Source organism: Eublepharis macularius, chromosome 4 (genome assembly GCF_028583425.1).
Source record: "Eublepharis macularius isolate TG4126 chromosome 4, MPM_Emac_v1.0, whole genome shotgun sequence".
Taxonomy (NCBI): domain Eukaryota; kingdom Metazoa; phylum Chordata; class Lepidosauria; order Squamata; family Eublepharidae; genus Eublepharis; species Eublepharis macularius.
In genome coordinates, this window is record NC_072793.1 from 177311451 (window position 1) to 177335451 (window position 24001).

The 24001-nt window shown below is 43.0% G+C and overlaps 1 protein-coding gene across 1 annotated transcript; it reads right to left on the minus strand.

The window, feature by feature from the left end:
- Positions 1 to 1123: 1123 nt before the first annotated feature.
- Positions 1124 to 19879, minus strand: LOC129327931 (vomeronasal type-2 receptor 26-like). The gene is made up of 7 exons (XM_054976678.1): positions 19608 to 19879; positions 16628 to 16838; positions 15408 to 16119; positions 11960 to 12165; positions 11538 to 11664; positions 1900 to 2603; positions 1124 to 1165 (listed from the first exon to the last, which is right to left on the minus strand). The coding sequence occupies exons 1-7, from the start codon at positions 19877 to 19879 to the stop codon at positions 1124 to 1126; spliced, it is 2274 nt and encodes a 757-aa protein (XP_054832653.1).
- Between the last annotated feature and the right edge of the window lie 4122 nt (positions 19880 to 24001).

Here is a 24001-nt window from a genome sequence, read left to right on the forward strand (position 1 = left end):
AAGATACCTCTGAGCCAATGCGGGCATGGAGAAGGGGGCAATGTCTGGTCTGACAGCCCTGCCTTCCCCCCACCCAGATCACAGATCATGGGAAAGCTCCCACATTTCCCACCAGGCCAACTTTGGCCTCAAATTGACCAATTCTTTAAGAATTGGCCCAGTGAAAATTGGAGGAGCACTCCCGCCATTGTTTAGGCCACTCTGGGGCAGCACAACTCCTTGCTGGCATCCCTATAGCCTGGAGCAGTGGCACAGCCAATGACTCACTTTTTATCCCCACAGAGGGGCCTGAGAGTGCACTTGCATGGGGATAAAAACGGAGTCGTCGCCAATACAACTTGGCTGATAGATAGATACATGGACAGATGGATAGATAGATAACAACTAATAACAATGTATCTTTTTTAAAACAAGGAAAATAAATCACAAATGTAAATAGTCGCTACTATCTGTGGGCCAAGCTACAAGTGACGAATGACACGTGAACGGCAAGTGGATTGAGTGGAGTGCAAGTGAACAGGGAGAAATACACTTGTCGTTCAAGTGTCATTCGTCACTTGTAGCTTGGCCCTGAGTGTCTCAGATGGAGCTGAAATCCAGTCGTATCTGAGGATTTCCTAGCTTTCTTTGCTAGGAAGCTGCCTGACTTCTAGATGGGAGTTGGACAAGATGACTCTGGAGGTCCCTTCCAACCACCCTATGATTCTAAGCCAAGCTTATCACTTTCAGCATGTTGGTGTTTTGCCGGATCTGGATTTCTGTCCCCAAGACTATGAGGGTTAAATCTTCCTGATCTTCTTTGATCCTTCAATGGGTGAGCTGAAAGGCAGGAGAGTGGTAGGGAGGGAAATCAAACTTTTAACATTTAGACATCTTGCAAATGGCTAATATGTGCTATGTTTGCTTTCATCTTCAGGTAACCTTTTCCAGATACCTTCAGACTGCATTACTTTCTGTGGTTTAACTCTCCACTACCCAGGTGTAGTCCTTTTGATCTTAGAATAGTCTCATCTATCTTAACTCTCTAGCACAATTATATGCTGCTCTTCTTCCAGGTAGGAGAGGGAAGCATACATGACTCTCCGTTCTCTATTTTATCCTCGCAACAATACTGTGGGAAAGGCTAGGCTGAAAGTGACTGGCCCAGAGTCACCAAGTGAGCTTCCTGGCAGAGTGAGCAGAGCCATTAAAGAACATCTAAGTGGGCCTAAGGTTTCGAACCATAGAGGTTTGGGAGTGGAACCTAAGGAGGGCAGGTTTGGGGGAGGAAAACGGGGCCTCAGTGGGTTATAATGGCATACAGTCCACCCTCCAAAGCAGCCATTTTCTACAGGAGAACTGATCTCTGTTGTCTGTAAATATAGGATAGAAAGTTATTCTAGAGATAGGGAAGAGAAAAGTCTTCCAGACTTTTCTGTCTTCCAGAACACAGAAGTAGAAAACAGAGCCAGTTTGGTGTAGTGGTTAAGAGCATGTGGACTTAATATCTCCATGTTGGGTGGGGGAGGGTATGTCAGTTGAAGGTACTTTGATTGAGGAAGGTTAAGGTGAAATTATTCTTGTTGGTAGTGTTTTGTCCACAGTGTTAAGGATCGATGCAATCCAATGAGTCCACATCCATACAGATTTTACCAAATAATTAATAAGGAGATAGACAAAAGAGAAAGAAACTGACAAAAAAAGATCTGAAGATTTACGTGCCAGTTATTTTTTCCTTCCTAGCTGCTCCCTGGTGTTCAGTTGAGATCTGAATATAATAATGTAGCATTTGGGGAAGAAGATACAAGCCAATAAGCCTCCACTAGAGACCAAGATGGAGAAGATCTCCACGGCCACCATGTCTTTCCCCTTGGTGCTCAGATAGGTGGGGACAAAGGAGATCCAAACACTGCAGAAGACCAGCATGCTGAAGGTGATCAGCTTGGCTTCATTGAAAGAATCCGGCAATGTCCGGGCTAGGAAGGCCACCATGAAACTGATGGTGGCCAGAAGACCCATGTAGCCCAGTACTATGTAGAACATGATGTCTGAACCTTCATTGCACTGAATGATGATATGACCCGTTTGGGAGTGCGTGTCAAACTCTAGGAAAGGGGGCGAAGTTGCCAGCCACAGCGCACAGATGCCGGTTTGAATGAAACAACAGGGAAAGATGACTGACATGGCCAGTCTCTTCCCCACCCATTTCCTCATCCTGTTCCCTGGCTTGGTGGCCATGAAGGCAACCACCACAGTGATGGTTTTGGCCAAAATGCAAGACACAGCAATGCAGAAGATGATGCCAAACAGCATTTGCCGGAGAAGGCAGGTCACCGTCCCAGGCTGGCCAATGAATAGGAAGGAGCATGGAAAGCCAAGCAGCAGAGTGGAGAGCAGGACACAGGTGATGCTTTGATTGTTGGCTTTGACAATGGGGGTGTTCCAGTGTGTGGCAAAGATCCCCATCACTATCACTGTGGCCACAAAACATAAAGCAGCAATAGAAGCCAAGCCTGCTCCCACGGGGTCCTCGTAGGATAAGTAGGTCCTGGATTTGGGAATGCACTTATCCCTCTTCTGGTTTGGATATTCATCTTCTGTGCATTTCTCACATTGGTCTGCATCTGAAATTCAAAATTGTTAGCATAATTAATGAATTTACAACTCATTTCCATCATAATTACTCATAATTGTGCCACTGGAATGATGTTGCTGAGAAGGGTGTTCAGAGAAATTCTCTTCATTCCTCTTTAGTCGGTTTCTATGGGGAACTCCCCATTGCTGTGAAGGAAGGGAATGGAGAGATCCTGGCCAGGTTCTGTGCAGATGTCGCCCAATAGTCTTGCAACAGAGGTCTGGATTGTTCAGATAGATATTTATGGCTGATTTAATTCACCCAAAACTAAAGATGGGAGCCTCAAAACTGGACACTGGCTCCTGTGTGATCCTGGGAGTTGCACTCGTGAAAGGAATTGGAACATCCTTGGGGGAGTAGCAGTGCCAAAAACAGAGGAAATCACAACATCTTGGCACAGATTAGCTCAGCTTTACTGTTTCAAATGAAGTAATCCTTTACTCATGAGAAGCCAACAAAGACAGGCAGCATAGGCAGGCTTGGTGGAAGATTATCCTTTCTTTGAACAGCTTCCTTGACCCATCAGAACCTCTGTGGAGCAGTGGTTAGAATGCAGGATTAGGATCAAGGAGATCTGGGTTCTAATATTGCCAAGGAAGGTTGTTTACTGACTGTGGGTGGGTCACACCCTCTCAGCCTGACCTACCTCACAGCTCTGTTGTGGTGAGGAGATTGCGGAGAACAATGTCTTTTTTTTTTTTTGAAAAATTTTTTTATTGGGTTAGAATCCATTATTTTTACATTTACATTCAATTTTCCCCAATTTTTCATCTCTAACCCCCTCCCTTTCCCCCCTTTTGTTGACTTCCAACAGCTTTCCAACCCTTTGTCCCCTTTCCCTTACTTCTATTAGATTCCTCTATCTAAAACAAATATATATTCTCCATTAATCTAAGCAGTACACCCTTAACTATTTTTAACATTGTATACCCAAACTGTAAGTCTTTGTTTCCATCTTAGATAAACAATTTATCCCATTTTTCAATTTCAAATATTTCTATATATCATAAACCATGTAAATCATACATTCATTTAAAACAAACAATTTGACTTATTCTCTATATATTACTCATTCTATCTTTTTGTAATAATTCTGTATAACTCTCATCACGTAGTCAATCAATTTGACTCATCTGTATCTTCAGACAATCAGTTTGGTACATTTTACAAAACTTACCAAAGAAAGAAAATATTATTAGTTAATCAATCCTTATATTTAGTCCTTATAATTAATTATTTTCTATCTATATTCTGTTTGTTAACCTATATATATCTATATATATGTCAATCTATTAGTCTAACTGCTTATTAAAACTTAAAATCGAAACAGCGATTACAACCCGAGAAAAGTGAAGAGAAGGTAAAGATCATTATCTTCTGATACGGGACAGATTGATAAAAACAGAGAGGAAAAAAAGTAGATTTTTAAACTGCAACAGACTAGCGAAAAGGAGGGGAAGACTCGGCAGGAGTTGTATTTGAAAAGAGACTAAGTTTAAAGAAGTTATTAAAGAAATCGGACTATTGTTTTGAATACCTGTGGCTTTGGAGCTGTGAGAAAAAGACACCATCGCGAGATCTGCTGTGGGAAGACGGGAGACAGGAAGTGCGTAATAACAATAGAGTGGCTGGAGAGAAGCGGCCCTTGCTGGAGGGCAGGAAGAAGGGAATCGCCATTTTTGAAAGGGGAAGGGTCGCGGCTTCAGCGGAAAAGGAAGTAGGCCATCTTGGATTACAAAATTATAGAGAAACCATAGAGAAAAGACGCCCGACATTTTGGACTCTTTAAAATTTAATTTTTGCAAGAAGACCGGGACATTTAAAATAAAAAAAACGTTAAATTTTACGCCATGGAGTTAAGGAAGAGAGCGGATTCGTGGGAGCGAGCTAAAGCAAGCCCCACGATGTCAAAAAAAGAGTGGCAATCGGCAATAGAAAACCTGGATAAAAACCTGGACAAAAAACTTTTAGATGTGATTAAAGAACTTAAGGACACGAAATTGGAGCTGATTAAAGAGGTTAAAGAGGTTACACAGACAGTAAAATCGGAGCTGTCAGAAGTGAAAAAAGGTATGGAAACAATACGAAGTGAATTACAAGGAACGCAGCAGAGAGTTAAAACAGTAGAAGACGCGATGGAGAATTTAGCAGACACGCAACAAACAGAGATGAGACTGGTGAAGGGGAGAATGTCAGTTGCAGAAACTAAGCATATGGAGAAGCAGCTACGTTTTCATGGCTTGCCAGAAGTGGAAGGAAAGTCAGCGCAAGAACAGATGACTGAGGTGTTGGCTGAATACCTGGGGAAGGAGGAGGAGGAAGTTGTGGCTATCCTAGATGTGGCATACCGTGTGAACTCGAGAATCGCAACCCAGAGGAAACTACCAAGAGATGTGATTGTGCAGTTTATAACACGAAATATGAAGGAGAAGATTGTGACAAAACAGTTTCAAGATCCATTGGAGATTGATGGCAAGACGATTATTATAATGAAGGAATTGCCCAGATCAGTGTTATTAGACCGGAAAAAATACAAAGTGCTAATTCAGATTTTGAAGGACATGAAAATCAGGTACAGATGGGAGTTACCAGAAGGAGTGTCCTTTGAGTTTGGAGGGGCCAAAAAACGCATCAGATCTGAGCGAGAGATGGAGCGATTTATTAAGGACAATGAAAAAGACTTACCAACAAGATTATGAGTATGGAGTGTAAAGTATTATCTTGGAATGTAAATGGACTAAATTCACCGAATAAGAGGAAAAATATTTTTCACTGGCTACTAAAACAAAAATGTGACATTGTTTGTTTGCAAGAGACCCATATTAGAAAACAGGATGTAAAATATTTAAAATCTGGAAAACTGGGCAAAGAATTTGTAGCGGCCTCTAACAAGAAAAAAAGAGGAGTGGTGCTGTACATAAAAGAGGAGCTACAGCCAAAATTTGTTATGAGAGATGTGGAAGCTAGATTTGTAGCAGTGGAATGTATTTGGAATTTAAAGAGAGTGTTGGTAGTCGGACTTTATGCACCTAACGGTGCAAAAGAAAGCTTCTTTGAGGACTTGAGGAAGCATTTAGACGATTTTTCATATGACCAGATAATTCTTGCTGGAGACTTCAATGGAGTGACAGACTTGGAACTAGATAAAAAGACTACAACGGCACAAAAGAAAAGAGGACTATTACCAAAGCTTTTTTTTGAGTTGATTCAACAAGAGACTCTTGAAGATGTATGGAGGAGAGAATATCCTAAAAGCAGACAGTTTACTTTTTACTCTGCAAGGCATTCTACATTATCAAGAATTGACATGATCTGGGCCTCAAAAGACTTAGCGTTATGGACTAAGGAGGTAGAAATAATGCCGATGGTAGGCTCAGATCACAACCCAATTATGTGGAAACTAGGAAAAAGGAGAAAAAGGAAAGCATGGAGAATAAATGAGGACTTGTTACAGGAAAGAGAGAATATGGAAATATTGAGAAGAGAGACAAAGTTTTTTATACAATACAACGTGAATAAAGAAGTACCAACCAATAAAGTTTGGGATGCTTACAAGGCGGTTATAAGGGGCATACTAATGGACTTAAATGGTAGAGCAAGAAAGAAGAAAGAGGAGAAAAGACAAGAGATTGAGGAGAAAATAAAAGCCAAAGAAATACAGCTAAAAAAGAGACCAGGGAAAAAGAAAGTATATCAGGAAATTAAAATACTTCAAGAACAGCTAACAGCAATGAGTAATAAAGAATTGGAGTGGAATCTTAAAAGACTGAATCAAAAAGCGTTCGAGGGTGCCAACAAACCTGGGAAGTACCTGGCATGGCAATTGAAGAAGAGAAGGGAAAAGAAAATAATAAATAAAATTTGTGAAGACAACAAAACGTATTTGGAGCAGACTACCATTAGTAGAGCCTTTTATAAATTCTACGCTAAGCTGTATAATAAGAAAGAAGTAAATAAAGAATCAATAGCATTATATTTGGAGAAAACCAAACTTCCAGAAATCTCGGAAGCTTGGAGAAATAAGTTGAACAGTGAAGTAACTGACGAGGAAATAAGTAAGGCAATACAATCTGCAAATCTAGGAAAGGCGCCAGGGCCAGATGGACTTACGGCTAAATTTTATAAGACAATGGCTAATGAACTGGCACCATTCCTAAAAGAGGTGATGAATGGAGTTTTAAGGGATCAAAGGATTCCAGACACTTGGAGTGAAGCGAACATATCATTGATCCCAAAAGAGGGCCAAGACCTGACCAACGTGAAAAATTACAGACCTATACCGCTACTTAATAATGACTATAAAATTTTTGCGAAGATATTGGCGGAGAGATTGAAGGGGTGGCTCTCGGAAGTTATAGAGGAGGAACAAGCAGGCTTTTTGCCAGACAGACAAATAAGAGATAATTTAAGGACAGTGATCAATGCTATTGAATATTATGACAAGCGTTGTGACAAAGAGGTTGGTTTCTTCTTTGTTGACGCTGAAAAAGCGTTTGACAATTTAAACTGGGACTTTATGTTTGCCACTATGGAAAAGCTACAATTGGGAGAAAGATTCATCAGAGCAATTAAGGAAATTTACAGAGACCAGACTGCAGCAATCGTGGTGAATGATGAAGTGACCAAGAAACTGACGATAAGTAAAGGAACAAGACAAGGTTGCCCGTTGTCTCCACTGTTGTTCATTTTAGTATTGGAGATTCTGATGATACAAATACGACAAGATGAGGAAATTCGTGGAATAAAAATAAAGGACTATTCATATAAGGTCAGAGCATTTGCGGATGACATAATGTTAATTGTAGAGGACCCATTGGAGAACATGCCAAGAGTGATAGATAAGATCAAGGAGTTTGGAGACTTGGCAGGTTTTTATATCAACAAAAAGAAGTCAAAGATATTATGTAAAAATATGACTAAGCAGAAACAACAATTATTAACGGAAACAACGGACTGTGAAGTAACAAGTAAAGTGAAATATTTGGGAGTCGAATTAACTGCAAAGAACATAGATTTATTCAAAAACAATTATGAAAAACTATGGACTCAGATAGAGAGAGACTTGATTAAATGGAACAGACTGAATTTGTCATGGTTGGGTAGGATTGCAGCAGTTAAGATGAATGTGTTACCAAGAGTAATGTTTTTGCTACAGACAATACCAATCATCAGAGACTCTAAACAATTTGAAAAATGGCAGAGGAAAATATCAGATTTTGTTTGGGCAGGCAAGAAGCCTCGAGTGAAAGTGAAAGTTTTACAAGATGCAAAGGAAAGAGGCGGAATGCAACTGCCCAATCTGAGACTTTATCATGATGCAATCTGCCTAGTTTGGTTGAAAGAATGGATGACATTAAAGAACAAGAAACTACTAGCCCTAGAGGGATATAAAAAAATATTTGGATGGCATGCATATCTATGGCATGATAAAGTAAAGGTCAACTCGATGTTCCTGCACCATTTTGTACGGAGAAGTCTGTACATGATCTGGAAGAAGTACAGAATTTATCTACAAGAAGGAACTCCCTTGTGGGTGGTTCCATATGAGGTGATAGACCCGAGAGCTGTTGATAATGAACAACAATGTTTAACGTATAAAGAAATAACTAAAACTGAAGCATCCAAACTTAGAATAAAGACGCAAGAGGAACTATCACCTAATTACGACTGGTTCCAGTATAGACAGATCAGAGACTTATATAACTCAGACTCTGTAAAGGGAGGTATACGAATAGAGAATTCGGAACTAGAGCAGACCCTTCTTAAAGAAGACAAGAAAAGAATATCCAAGGTATACCAAGTACTGTTGAAATGGTATACCGAGGATGAGACAGTTAAAACACAAATGGTGAAATGGGCTATAAATTTTAATAAAGAAATAACAATGGAGGCATGGGAATACTTGTGGAAAACTACAATGAAGACAACGACATGTACTAATATTAAAGAGAACATTTACAAAATGATCTATCGTTGGTACATGACACCAAAGAAGATTGCGCTAGGGAATTTGAACACTTCTAATAAATGCTGGAAATGTAAGAAGCATGAGGGCTCCCTCTATCATATGTGGTGGTCGTGTGAGGTAGCCAGGCAGTACTGGGGGGAAATAATAAGAGAAATGAGTGAAATTTTACAATTTCAAATCAATAAGAACCCAGAACTCCTGCTACTGAACTTGGGAATGGAGGGAATTCCAGCCCAACACAGGACGTTGATATTTTATATGACAGCAGCAGCTAGACTTTTGTATGCGCAAAAATGGAAAGTACAAGAAGTGCCAACTATTGAAGATTGGATTTACAAATTGCTGTATATGGCTGAAATGGACAAGATGACAAGAAAACTGAGAGATCTGGACTCAGGGCAGTTCAACATAGACTGGGAGAAGCTGAAACAATACCTGGAGAAGAAATGGGAGGTGGGAGGAAAACTGTGGCAGTTTGAGAACTACTGAAGTACTGAAGTAGAGGGGGGAGACTTTACCGGGGGGAGAAGAGATAAATGTGAATTAATAAGCGGAGAACAATGTCAGCAGTTTTGGGTCACCAATGGGGAGAAATGCAGACTATGACATTTGTTATGAATCTGTTTTGAGCTACAGCTCACCAGCAAAAGATAATGGCTCTTGCTGTGAATTCTGCTATTGCTGCAGCTTTTGGGGCAGGAGGAAGAATTGCTCCTTCAGTATTCAAACTACTGTAAAATATCGCAAGCAGGTGGAGCTTCCAGGGTGGTGTGCGGAGGCCCAGTACAAGAGAAAACAACTGCCAGGGCTGAAGTTACAGCAGGGTACAATAATGTCTTTTCAAAGAGAAATAACAGAGAAAGGGCCCCATCTATGGCTATTTTAAGGAAATGAATTTCACCAAAACAAATCCCCCTCCCCTTAACAAGCCAACTTTGGAGTTCATGCTAGGAAACCTTGTTTAATATCAGTGCAGAATACCTTCTCAGTACTGCACCCAAAGTTGTTAAAGAAATTTAGTGTAACAAAATTAGTGGAGCCCACCAATGAGAATTGCCTTTGTGATACTTCTTCAAACTTCTTTGGAGCGGATTGCTTGGACTGCACCCACCTTGGATGGACCTGGGATAGTTTCCAGTCCTTTTGGACACATGTTACCTTTACTTGCCCTCATTCTCTGACACTTATTTTAGTCTTAATTGTTTCTTCCATGGGCTAACTGATGAGAGTGTAAGCAGTAGGCCCAGCCTCCGCCATTTTAATACCAGCTTCATATATATAGCTGCTTGTAATATTAAAGATGTTCAGGCCTCTGGTGTAAAATGGCTGCTGTTTGGCCACCAGAAGACCTCCAGCAGTTGCTGAATGCCACCCGGGAGAATATGGCATGAATGGAATGCCACACAGGAATGCGGAGTGATTGAGAGGCGATTGGATTTACTATCTTCCCGGCCCTGCCGGTGCCCAGCGCAACAAAGGTCTCGCAGTGTCAGTCCCACTTAGCACATTCCTTTCCCTCCTTCCGTGATCGGATCTCCTGTCCTTGATTGAGGAGCTAATCAAATGACATTCATAAGTCTATACAGTTATTCCTGGGAAAGAACCGTCCCTCCCTAAAAGTACTTAACTTAGCTCCGGTGGACTTTATTATCAACGAGCTATTCCTTTTCGCAGTTGCCAGAACACACATTGCATTCGCTTTCACACACCCCAGCAGCCATCAACCAAAGCCATCAAACCTTTTGTTCAACCCAGGAACTAACCATTGGAGTCTTTGTCCTAACTGCTAGGAGGACTATCCTCCACCTCAGGGCACATTTTACCTATAAAGGTTGAGCCCTGGCCCCATTCAAATCGAACACATTTCCAGATCCACAAGCTTTGTTCCCTTGAAGTTTACCCTAAGCCTCTTGTCCTCTCAGATGAAGATGCTGGACGTTTGAAGCTCTCTCTCTCTCTCTCTCTCTCTCTGGACTTCCCTGCTCTCCAAGATAAGTATTTGCTCCCTCTCCCTCTATTCCCAACTTCTGGCTAAGCTCCTAGGACTCTGTGTGAGTGAGTGTGTGTGTAACTATTTTTACTCAGTAATTGTGAGTATATGTGCATGCTATTTTGTTCTTAATAAAAGTTATTGTTTAATATTAAGAACCAGCCTTGTTTGCTATTTCGAAAGGGACCTGGTATACACTGGTGAGAGATCCCTGTTACCACCTCTCGTATAGTTGTCTTCCTTGCATGCTAATTCTCCCACAAATCATATTTATTGCAAGGAGACCATTCCGGTAACAAGAGAATCCCTTGTTATGTATAGTTGGGTACTGAGTCTGCTTAGACTCTTCAAAGATTTGGCTTCATTAGAATAACATGATTCATACAAACAAGATAAGGGTAAGAATGACGTGGTGGGGGGCTCACTTCCATAGTTCCTCAATTCATCTCCTTGCCAAAGCAAACAGCTCTTCCTTGGTTTCCTCCCCCACAGTTTTACCGCTGGTGCTTCAGAAGAACCCCGAAGACACCACCCATCAGCCTTCCAGAAGCAATTGTTCAGAAACAGCTGCCTCTATCACAGGAGGACACTCGATTTGAAAACTCCAAATGTTTTACGATTGGCAGAAGTTCCTATGGCAGCCATGCTGGACACAACAGTCATTTTATTGTGGTACCTACAACCGGTCCTCAAAACTTCAACAGTTCCCATGGGCTCAAGTATGTTAAGGAACCCTGTCCGATTTGGGGATTTTGTTTATACATTAGAAAACAGGAGGGGAAAAGAGAAAATGTACATCAGGTGGAAGTAGGTCATAAAACTCTCATTGACCATCCATTTTCCAGAAGGTGGAGACTGGTAAATCCTTTGGTATATTCAGTGCACAGACAAGTTCTAGTAATGGGAGTAGGATCAAATTGGACACATCTGGAGCTTTTCTCTTGTAATTGGATCCTTTTACTTACCTGTCTCGGCTGCAATTTTTCCTTCCGAGCATTGAGCACAATTGTAACAACAAACTTGCTTCCCCTCCTGAACTATCTTGCTGTGTCCAGTGGGGCAGCTCTCAACACATGTGCTGCGTGGGACATTCTACAGATAAGCACAAAGAAGGGGTTGGTGAGGGAAATATGCTGCTTTGCCCATACAGCTCTCTCTCTCCACCCCCCCCCCCCGCTTAAGCCATGTAAAGAAAAGTCCATGGGCTACATGGACCCATGATAATGTCTGACAACAGTGCTTGCTCTTTTATGGCTCCAGAGGAGAGGAATTGGCTATAACTTTGGAGGATATTTCTATGGCTTGGATTTCCAAGGAGATAAGAGTTCATAAAAAGCTTCTCCCATTTTCAAAAAAGGCCACACACTTTGAAAAATATTACCCATACCTGATGAAATCTGTGATTCCACATCAGCAAACTTCTATTGAGAGTAAACTCTTCACCTGCAATTCTTTTAGATATTACCCAACCAACTTGGATTTTTTGGAAAGTTTCATTTGGGAATGTGACCAAGTTCACAATATCGTAGCCAGCTGCCCAGTCCCCATTTTCATCAAAAAAGATTTCATCTCCAGCAGAATTGTTAAAGCGAACTTTTCTCAAAAACAAACAAAGCTAAATTGGAGGAGAAACAATTTATATTTTAATAAAATCTAGTTAGAAATTATGAAAACACCTTTCTGGAATTTAACATGGAACCCATTTTTCCAAAATACGGACATGCAACTGTATTACTTCTATAAAATTTGAATTAGGGTGATTTATTTGATCCAAACGCAAAACATAAAAATAGAAGAGGCGTCACCTCATACATCTGACAGCCTAATAGAGAATCTGTTACCCCAAAAGAAGATCTTCTTAATTAGTTGAGGGAATTTGGATTAAAGAGGCAGTGAGAAGGGGTTGCTGGGATTCTCTCAATATGTCTATGACGATTGTTCATTTAGAGAACTCTGAAATAAACCACACTCAGCATCCTACTATATAATTGAGTAAGCATGTTTCAGACAACTCATTTTATACCCTGGTGCACCACCAAAGGGTGCTGCCACAGAGGGAAGCTGAGGCGAGGCACCAAGTTCCTCCAGAAAATGTGTTGTGGCAGGAAGGCCAGGCCAGGATCGGGAAACAGGTGGCAATACCAGCTCCCTGCTTTCACCCCACTGGTATTAGGAGCAGAACAGGTGACAATACCCACCCACTCCCACCTTAACTCAGCTAATATTAGGAGCAGAGCAGGTGGCAATGCCCACCCATGCCTTAACCCAGCTGGTATTAGGAGCGGAGAAGTTGGCAATGTCCGTCAAATACCTTGACCCAGTTGATAGTAAGAGAGGAGCAGGTGGTAATGCTCACCCCCCCCCCAACTTAACCCAGCAGGTATTAGGAATGGGGCAGGTAGCAATACCTGCCTCCCTTCAGCCATCTGGGATCAGGAGCAGAGAAAGTGGCAATTCCCATCTTCCATCTTCACCCAGCTAGTATTAGGAGCAGACCAGATGGCAATGACCACACCCCTTCAGCCAGTTGGGATCAGGAGTGGAGCACTTGGCAATGCCTGCCCCCCCGCCTTATGGGAACAGGGCATTGCCACCTGTTCTGCTCCCTGTCCCAGATGGCTGAAATGGAGTTGTCATTGCCATCTGGTCTGCCCCTAATACCAGATGCCATCTGGGACAGGGAGCAGAACAGGTAGCAATGCCCTCCCTCACCCTTACCCAGCTGGTATTAGGAGCAGAGCAGGTGGTGATGCCCACCCCTGGCAATTCCCACCTCCTGCCTTAACCCATCTGGTATTATGAGCGGAGCAGGTGACAATGCCCATCCAATGCCTTAACCCAGGTGCTTTAGGAGTGGAGCAGGTAGCAATGACCATCCAATGCCTTAACCCACTTGATATTAGGAGCAGAGCCGGTGGTCATGCCCATCCCCCGCCCTAACCCAGGAGGTATTAGGAGCAGGGCAGGTAGCAATACTCGCCCCCCTTCAGCCATCTGGGATCAGGAGTGGAGAAAGTGGCAATGCCTGCCTACTGTCTTTACCCAGCTGGTATTAGGAGCAGAGCAGATGGCAATGACCGCTCCCCTTCAGCGAGTTGGGATCAGGTGCAGAGCAGGTGGTAATGACTGCCCCCACCTTACCCAGCTGGTATTAGGAGTGGGGCAGGCAGCAATGCCCACTGCCCTTCAGCCATTTGAGACCAGGGGTGGAACAGGTGGCAATGCCTGCCCCCAGCCTTACACAGCTGGTATTAGAAGCAGAGCAGGTGGTGATGCCCACCCCCAGCAATTCCCACCCCAGTTTTAACTCAGCTAATATTAGAAGTGGAGCAGGTGGCAATGCCCACCTCTGCCTTAACTCAGCTGATATTAGGAGCAGAGTAGGTGGCAATACCCCTCCAATACCTTAACCCAGCTGATATTCAGAGCAGACCAGATTGCAATGCCCAACACCCACCTTGACCCAGCTGGTATTGGGAGCAGGACAGGTGGCAATGTCCATCCAATGCCTTATCCCAGGTGGTATTAGGAGCAGAGCAGGTAGCAATGACCATCCAGTGTCTTAACCCACTTGATATTTGGAGTGGAGTATGTGGCAATGCCCACCCCCCACCTTAACCCAGCTGGTATTAAGAGTGGGATAGGTGGAAATACCCTCCCCCCGCAATTCCCACACCCCACATTAACCCAGCTAATATTAGGAGTGGAGCACATGGCAATGCCCACCCCTGCCCTAACCCAGCTGGTATTATTAGCAGAACAGGTGGTAATGGCTACCCCACCTCAACCCAGTTGGTATTAGGAGCGGAGCAAGTGTCAATGCCTGCCCCCTGCTTTCACCCAGGTAGTATTAGGAGCAGAGCAGGTGGCAATGCCCACCCACCACCTTAACTCCCCTGGTATTAGGAGCAGAGCAGATGGCAATGGCCACCCCACTTCAGCCAGCTGGGATTAGGAACAGAGAGGGTGGCAATGCCTGCTCCTGCCTTACCCAACTGGTATTAGAAGCAGAGCAGGTGGCAATACCCACCCTGGCAATTCCCACCCTCCTCCTTAACCCAGCTGATATTAGGAGTGGACCAGATGGGAATGCACAGCACCTGCCTTAACCCAGCTAGTATTAGGCGTGGAGCAGGTGGCAATGCCCACTCTCACTACCACCATCTGGGACCAGGAGTGAATCAGGGGCAATGCCCACCCCTCTGCCATAGCCCAGTTGGGATTAGGAATGGAGCAGGTAGCTAGGTTCAGTCGCAGACCAGGAGGTAATGCCCTTCTTCACCTCAGCTGGGGTAAGGAGTGGAGCAGGTGGGAATAATCCCTCCCTCCAACCTTCTGGAATAAGGCACTGGGCAGGCAGCCATACCCACTCCTTTCGCCCATCTGTAATCAGGTGTGGAGCAGGATGCAATGCCCGCCCCCTTTACCTATCCTGTATCAGGCACGGAGCAGGTAGCAAAGCCCCTCACCGATTCATGTGGATGAGATCATGCATGGAGCAGGAAGCAATGCCCGTTTCCCCTTTACCCAGCTGGAATCAGGCATGGAGCCGGTAGCAAAGCCCACTGCCTGGCTGAGAGCAGGTGCTACCCCCCGTCACCGGCCACGATCCTATCCGCCCTCCCCTTTCTAGATCTCATTGTATTTTCCTCCCACAACAGGCTTCGTTTCTAGTACAGACATATTGTGGCAAAAGGAACTGTGACTGACCTGCCAGGGCTGAGCATTGAGAAGACCTCCTTCCCCCATCACTCTCTGCTGAGTTCTGGATGAATACATGGCATGGAGTGCATGTGCCACAGCATGGACAGCATTGTAGATGCCATAGCTCTGACCTGACATTCCCATTTCAAACATAGTGCCGGGGACGCTGTCAAGCTTCTCTTTCCCTGTGCAGTTTTTGTTGTGGGGCCAATAAAGGTTATAGAGTGGTAGTGAACAGAAAAATACACTGTACCAAAACTGCTGGATGGCATAAATCTTAGATTGAAATGGATTTATGACCTCAATGAAGTCTTGAAATCCTGGCACCTTATTCGTGTGCAGCGCAAAGGACAAACTGCCATTGAGGGATTTTGCTGTGAATTTCCCTCGAGGTAAAATAGACGTGACATCCCATTGGGAAGTTGCAATCCAAACCCGCTCTATAGGCAGTCTATGATCAATTTCAAAATATTGCAGAATTGCTCGGAAACCATCCATATACTCATCATCACCGTAGAGAAGAATGACATTGAGTTTGCTGATCCAGATTTTTTGAACTATACTCACCAAGATTATAATACTTTCGGTGAAAATTCCTGCTGTCGGAATATTTTCTTTCAAAGCAATGCAAATATTACTCTGGAACAACCGTGGTATCAGATTTTGAAGGAAATTTTCTCCACTGTCATCATCTGATGTGAGGAGGCCAATCCAATTCCATCCAAAATGCTTCAGGAGATGAACAATCCCAACACATTGAGGCGTTTCGTTTGGAACCATCCGGAATAAATAAGGGAACTGAGTTTTTTCAGTCATTGTAGCATGAAAGGAACCATAACTGACCTAGGATAAAAAGATCATCATGACTTTATGAGACATGACAAAAATCTTCATTTCTTTTTCAAAATACGGTTCTTCAACCCAATACACACTAATATAAATTCATTTGTTCCATTTGGTTAGCGAAGAAATGTAATACTTTAGAAATCATCCTTCTTATCTAAAAGTTCTAATGATGGTGTCTAGGCAGGGCAATGAAGAACCTCAATTGTTCAAGGTTGGTTCAGGCTGAGGACAAAGCAGGGCACTGGATAAGATAGACCTAAGGAAAGATATTAGCCTATCATTCCAGCAGTCATGAGTTAAGCACTGGATCCTCAACAGTAGACTAAAACGCGCCTTCTAACATTAGAGGTCTTAGAGAAAAAGATTATTGGAAAGGAATACTGTTCCCGTGTCTACATTTCTTTATACCTACGAACACAAGTACCTGTGGGATCTTGTATGTCGTTAAAATGTTGGCCATCTGGATGGAGTTTTGGGAGGTGAAGCCACCAATGACGGCCATTACTTTCTTCTTCCTGTCGCAGTCATAATTGACACGAGTCGGCTTTTCTCTGAAGAGTACATCCAGAATGCCTTGAGAGCTTCGCAGTGGATTGAAAGCATTCTCATAGATGTGTGATCCCAGTGTGGTGTTGGGTGAGAGTTTGGAATTCTTCTTGATTTCATTCAAGGCAAAAACAAAGGCTAGGAGATGCTGATATTGTTTACTCAAAAACCTGCAATGAGAGATTTGTTTACTCTTGTGCCTCCGTATTATAAGAAACAATTGTGGCTTCTTTATTACAATACTAGTTATGGCAAGAGTATATCGTTCAAATACTTTTAGAGCTGCCATGCTTTCCCGCCCCCCTCAAGAAAGAGGAATGTAACTCAGGCTACTCTTTCCACCTCAGGAATTCAGTCAGTGAATGTCATTTTAGGTGGGCGGCCATGTTTGCCTGCAGCGGAGCAGCAGAATTCGAGTCCAGTGGAACCTTAGAGACCAATAAGATTTTCAAAGTGTAAGCTTTTGAGAGTCAGAGCACCCTTCTTCAAATACTAAATAAACACCTTGTCTATGGTATATTTACCGTTTATCAGTCGCGATAGTATCTTAATTTCAGTAACATCTCTTTCTGAGTCCCAGTGCTCTGCGCCTGAGGACTGATTAATGACAACAATGTGGATGGATCAAGAGAAATAAGAAATATATTGATGGCCATTGCAGAAGAAGTATTAGTGATGATCTTCTTCAGAGATTTGGTGGCTCATACAAATTTATGCCGTCTGCTCCCCTAGGGAACAAAGCGGTGGCCTCAGGAGGAGAGAAAAGGACCAGAGAATTGCTCACATGTCAGGCATATGAAGGACCCTGCTTGATATGAATTCTCTGGACAAATCAAGGCATGAGCCTCACAACAGCAGCTCTCCCAAATGGTGGCTGATTGTCAGGTGATGAGTTAGAAAGGCCCTCTAAGGGATCTGCCGCTTGGTTTCTTTGCACAGGTTTCTGGCACCATGAGTTCAGCAGAAGCACTACCCTGAAGTCACTGAAAATAGGAGACGCGTGCATTTTCCACTGTACTCAAATTTGTGTTCTGTTGAGAAACTCGTTTTTCTACTGGGTGATCATTTTTATGATGAAAACCATTCTTTGATGGGATGTGTGTGTGAAAATACTTGTTTTTAAATGCTTATAAGTTGTTTAATATGTTTGTCAGTTCAACCTTCTGTCTGTGGCACACAGAACTCATCAAAAAACAAAGCCAGGGTTTTTGAAAATGGCATCTGGCTTCAGGAAGCCTGTGGGAGTTAATGTGCCTAACTCAAAGGGAATCAGAGTATCATGCAGCGATCCCAAAGCCCTTCCCTCTGCATTTTCAATTGAAGCCTCGGTTTACTCTGGCAAGTATAGCAACCAAAAATAAAGGAAAGAGCATCAAAATTGCTCCCTAACTTCAGAATGAGGGTGGGAGTTGCTGTGCCAAAGGAAGGAGGACTTGAAATGTTGCCGCCCTCTGACAGATGCCCACAAAGTTGTCTGCAATGGAAGTTAACTTTGGCAAGCATAAGATCTGTGACTAGCCAGGAGCCTCAAAACTGGTAAACTGGCATCAGGCTGGTTATGGGAATTCTAGTGCCAGATAAGAATTGAAATATCACAGCTCAAATGTTATCGCCTGAACCTGCCTCCAACAATGGAAGCAAAAGTTGTTCATGGCAGGCCTAACTCTCAACCATCATGTCCAGGATGGTGATGGGAATTGCAGTTCTAAAAATAAAGGGAATGAGAACATCCTGGCTCATATTCGATACTCCCGATGCTCTGTGCAATGGAAGTAAACAATGTCCTTAGCACTCAGGTCAAATAAAGTGAGGGGTTAAAAAAATTGCCACCAGTTTCAGAGCGATGGTGGGCATTGCAGTGCCAAAAGTGAAGGGAACCAGAACCTCTTTGCCCAGGTGGTTGCAATAACACCCCTCCCTTGTTGTTTCCCGTTGAGGCTAAAATACTCTGTTTGCGACAGGCATAACACATCAGAACGTTAAAGATAGGCAGTTCAAGACTGGCCACCATCTTCAGGGTGATCAAATGCCAGAAGTAAAGGGTATTGCACTGTCCTCCAGCCCTCCATTTTACCCACATAACAACCCTGTGAAGTAGCACTGACTGACAGTCACAGATGGGGAATTCAAAGCTGGATCTCCTTGTTCCTGATCCTAGATTCTAACCACTATACAACACAGGATCTGATAATTCATAGATGTTGTTATGCTCCCCATGTTTATTGACAAATGGGATATTTTAACCCTCCCTGTCTGTGCTGCCAACACTTTCCTGGCTTCTTGTGATTCAACCTTCAGTTCCATTGCAAACAGCAGAGGGAAGTTGCAGAGGTAAACTATGCCAGAATTGTCCGATTGCCTTCCTTTTTGGCATTGCAATTCCTACCATCATTTTGAAGTGAGTGGCCCATGTTGAGAAGGCCCCTAGTTTTTTCTTCAGATCAGTTGTGCCCTCCCAAACATGGCATGGATTAGAGGGATGTGTAGTCCGCGATGTTTCAGTTCCTTTCATGTTTGGCACTGCTACACCCATGACTATCCTATAGCTGGTGGCCAACTCAGAAATGTCTCGCTTTCCTTTCGGAAGAATTATGCCTGCCACTGACAGATAGAAGGACATATTAATGGGCAGCCATACAGCAGTAGAGTTTGCAGGGCGAATGGTTCCTCATGTTATTATAAGTGATTGTTCATGGAATTTGTGAACAGACTTCCTGGAAAACAAAATAAAATTATTTGAGACAATAATTCTAATTGTTGTGTTAGATGTATGATGTTCATTTCACACTTCGAAAGCATCATTTTATGAACATGCAAGTTTGAAAAGGCACTTTGCAGTCTGAGTCTCCCCAGCTTTGCATTCTCATGTTTCAATTACATTAGAATGGTTTTAAAACTTGACGCAGACCTTTTAAACATTAAAGAACTGCAGTGCTTACCATCCGCTTGAGGCAATCTCTGGATGTACAGTAAAGTTGAGTAAAAACAGTTTAAGGTGTATGGTGGATACACATTCTCCAATGATAATTTCCTCTCTAAAACTCTGCAAATGCTGTGGAACTTCTGGCTGCCCACTGCTTAAGGATTCCAACCTGTGGCTGGAAGTATAAGGCAGCAGTGGCAGGAGGAATAAGAGCAGCAACGTACATCGGAGTGCCAGCAATATATTCCATCTGTAGATCTTCATTTTCTCACATAATCCTGCTCGCATTTCTGAGAAAAGGACCAGCCAATTGTCTGCCTTGTAACTTTTACTCTTTGTTCCTATGCGGGCTTTCCTTCTCTATTTTTGTCCTTGGATTTATAGTAGTTTTATTTTGTAAACACGGGCTATTCAGTTTTCAATGCAAAATATGCTATTTTTATATGTTATGATTTCTGCCATGAATATATATAATATATGCAAAATATACAGTGTCATTTACTGTTATATAATAAAAATCTCCACCTGAAATAGTTATAGGTAGGACAAAATGATATGAATTTAAAGAATCACAGAAAGGAGGAAATAAATTGTTTTAAAGGAACTCCATAGACGGCCAGTGGATCCCCTCTGTCCAATACCAGCAGACAGCCATCTCTCAGATATAAGAAGTTTTTGCCCCCAGGTCTTTTCTGAGTTAGGCATAAAGGATGAAGTTTGAAACATACATATGACGGATCCTGCCTGATGCCATTTAATTTCCCATATCTCTGAGGTCCAGGTTGCTTTTATAGAGCGAATGCCGTATAGCACAAGCTCTGGGGTTGAACTTGCCTCTTGATTTTCAAAGTTCTCTTTCACTCACTGAGAATCTACAAAAAGGGACTTTAATTGTAGTATTTTAAATAATTATAGGGCAAAGCACCGTTTTTTCCCAGGGCTTCATAGTTTCCATGCCACAGTGTACCTTGTTTTTCTCAAAAAGTTAACGATGTTTGTGAGACTGCAACTTGACCAATGCTTTCTTTCAGGCCTCTGATGTGGCTCAGTTAGCTTTCTGGCTTTCAGAAGACATTCAATTGTATAACCTTCCTTTGGGTGACTAGGCCTGCATTTTATTCCCCTATCTTTTGATATCAAGTAAACCTGGTCAAGGTGATATCAAAATCTTTGGACAGCATGGGACATGGGACAGTAATTGAAGTCCATCCATATATATATTCATATGTACATCCTGATAGGGCTAATAACAGGCCCATGTGTGTTTTTTTGATGGGGGAATGGTGCAAGGGTAGCTTTAATCTTGCTACTGCTTCTGTCACTGCCCTGATATGAACAGTCCCTTCCTTAATCATTTTCTTATATTTTGGTATAGTAAGTTATTGAAGTCATTCATAGAAAAAGTCCTGAAGGAAAGGTAGTGGAAGTAGTTCGTCAGCGGTATGTAAATCAGCTGGCACAAGATGTATAAGACGGATATTCCGACTTTCATGAATTCTGGTATAGCTAACTCTCACCCCCTCCTCAGACCACAGAGTGGTGGCTTGTTACAAACCAGCTAAAACAGCTGCTCCATAGTTAGAAGTTTCCAGTGCCATTTCCAGGTCCTTCCTTCAGAAGTCCTCTGACTCAGCAGTTGATCACATTATCGATAAGCAGAAAAATGGGTGTTCCATTCTTGATACTTCGAAGGATCTAAAAAAATTGTGTCCTACAGAATGAAGTTGTAATGTTACATGTATGATAACCAATGAACTTCTGATGGTAGGGGATCATGTGTTTGTTTTCTTTAATTATTCATAGTTCAATACTAAGCAGAGTTAAACCCTTCAAAGACCATTTAATTCAGTAAGCATATGTGGGTGTAGCTCTCCTTGGTTAGTACTGCCTATATGCCCGGACAGGTTTTTTTGTGCATCTATATCGGCAATTCATGGATATAAAATATCATAAACCTCTTTCTCAAAGCGCAAAACATTGCCCAGCCAGGCCTCTGCCCGAAGACTGGAAATATAACAGAATGTGAGCCAAAAATGGGCTGACTGACTGCCCCCACACCCCAGAGAGCAGGAGAGATAGAGAAGGCTTCCTGAGACACCTCCCTGCCTAATCCTATCAACACCTTCCTCCACTGCTTACCTAATCAAGGTCTATTCAGCAAATCTGATAGCCTCCTTATTTGATAGTTATCAGGTCAACAAGTGATATTTTTATGTATAGTACAATTCCAATAGTCATGTCCCACCTTTCCCAACAATGTCTCACCTCCAGAGACAGCCATTAAGCTATTGTTGTGGGGAAGAAATGCCAATTTTGCCCCAGGATATGTTTTGCACTATAATTGGGCTGGCCAGCCATTCCAGTGTGTCTGTGCTCTAAAACCATGCATGTGTTCTATTCTAAACCCTAAGATACCTCTGAGCCAATGCGGGCATGGAGAAGGGGGCAATGTCTGGTCTGACAGCCCTGCCTTCCCCCCACCCAGATCACAGATCATGGGAAAGCTCCCACATTTCCCACCAGGCCAACTTTGGCCTCAAATTGACCAATTCTTTAAGAATTGGCCCAGTGAAAATTGGAGGAGCACTCCCGCCATTGTTTAGGCCACTCAGGGGCAGCACAACTCCTTGCTGGCATCCCTATAGCCTGGAGCAGTGGCACAGCCAATGACTCACTTTTTATCCCCACAGAGGGGCCTGCGAGTGCACTTGCATGGGGATAAAAACGGAGTCGTCGCCAATACGACTTGGCTGATAGATAGATAGATAGATAGATAGATAGATAGATAGATAGATAGATAGATAGATAGATAGATAGATAGATAGATAGATAGATAGATAATAACAATGTATCTTTTTTAAAACAAGGAAAATAAATCACAAATGTAAATAGTAGCTACTATCTGAGTGTCTCAGATGGAGCTGAAATCCAGTCATATCTGGGGGTTTCCTAGCTTTCTTTGCTAGGAAGCTGCCTGACTTTAGATGGGAGTTGGACAAGATGACCCTGGAGGTCCCTTCCAACCACCCTATGATTCTAAACCAAGTTTATCACTTGCAGCATGTTGGTGTTTTTCAGGGTCTGGATTTCCTTTGTTTCAAGTTAGTAAGAGAGAAAATTTATGGAGGCTATGTAGATATTCTCCATCTTGGCCCCAGGCACTTGATAGTGGGTTGCATCTTTTACTCCAAAATTTATTTAGTTTTCTTAAGACCTGAATTGAACAACAAAGAAAAGCTAATAAGAGATAACAAGAAGGGAAGAAGTCTTTGAAATTATGATTGCTCTATTTCAATTATTCAATAAATGCTGACTTTGATTTGATTTTTATTAACAACAACAACAACAACATTCAATGTATATACCAGCCTTCAAGACACCTTAATGCCCACTCAGAGCGGTTTACAATGTATGCCATTATTATCCCCACAGCAAACACCCTGTGAGGTGGGTAGGGCTGAGAGAGCTCCAGAGAACTGTGACTAGCCCAAGGTCACCCAGCTGGCTTCAAGTGGAGGAGTGGGGAATAAACCCAGCTCTCCAGATTAGAGTCCCATGCTCTTAACCACTACACCAAACTGGCTCTGTTTTCTACTTCTGTGTCCTGGAAGACTTTTCTCTTGCCTATCTCTAGAATAATTTTCCATCCTATATTTACCACTTTTAAGTACATTTCTGGGATGTAGAATAATTCTGTGGTTTTGCTGCTTTTCAGTTGATTGATATAAGTGGTTCAATGCCACAGGCTGAGACAACATTGCTGAACACATTCAGTGGTGACATGAATTGCATATGAAAAAACAGCTGTCATTGTTGATTTCTGTGGTTCATAGTTTGAGGATTTCTCATTTTGGTTTTCTAACTTGTCCATCACCTGGCTGTCCTTTGTTTCTCATGGTCCAATTAAGATTGCCAGCCTCCAGGTGGGGTCTGGAAACCTCCCAGAATTCCAACTGGACTGCAGACAACAGAGATCAGTTCTCCTGTAGAAAATGGCTGCTTTGGAGGGTGGACTGTATGCCATTATAACCCAGTAAGGCCCCATTTTCCTCCTCCAAACCTGCCCTCCTTAGGTTCCACTCCCAAACCTCTTTGGTTGGAAACCTTAGGCCCACTTAGATGTTCTTTAATGGCTCTGCTCAATCTGCCAGGAAGCTCACTTGGTGACTCTGGGCCAGTCACTCTCAGCCTAGCCTGTCCCCAGGGCTGGATCAAGGGGGGCAGGGAGGGTAGTCTGCCCCCAGCACCACCAGGGAGGGAGGGCCGGGAGCAGCTCCCAACTGCTGGAGCACGCAGGCGGAGCACTGCAGGGCAGGCAAAGGGCAGTGTGGATGCCCATGCCATTTGCTTGCCCTGCAGGAGAGAGGGCAGCTGGCCACCCCTTGTTCTGTGGGGCAGGTGCATGGTGTG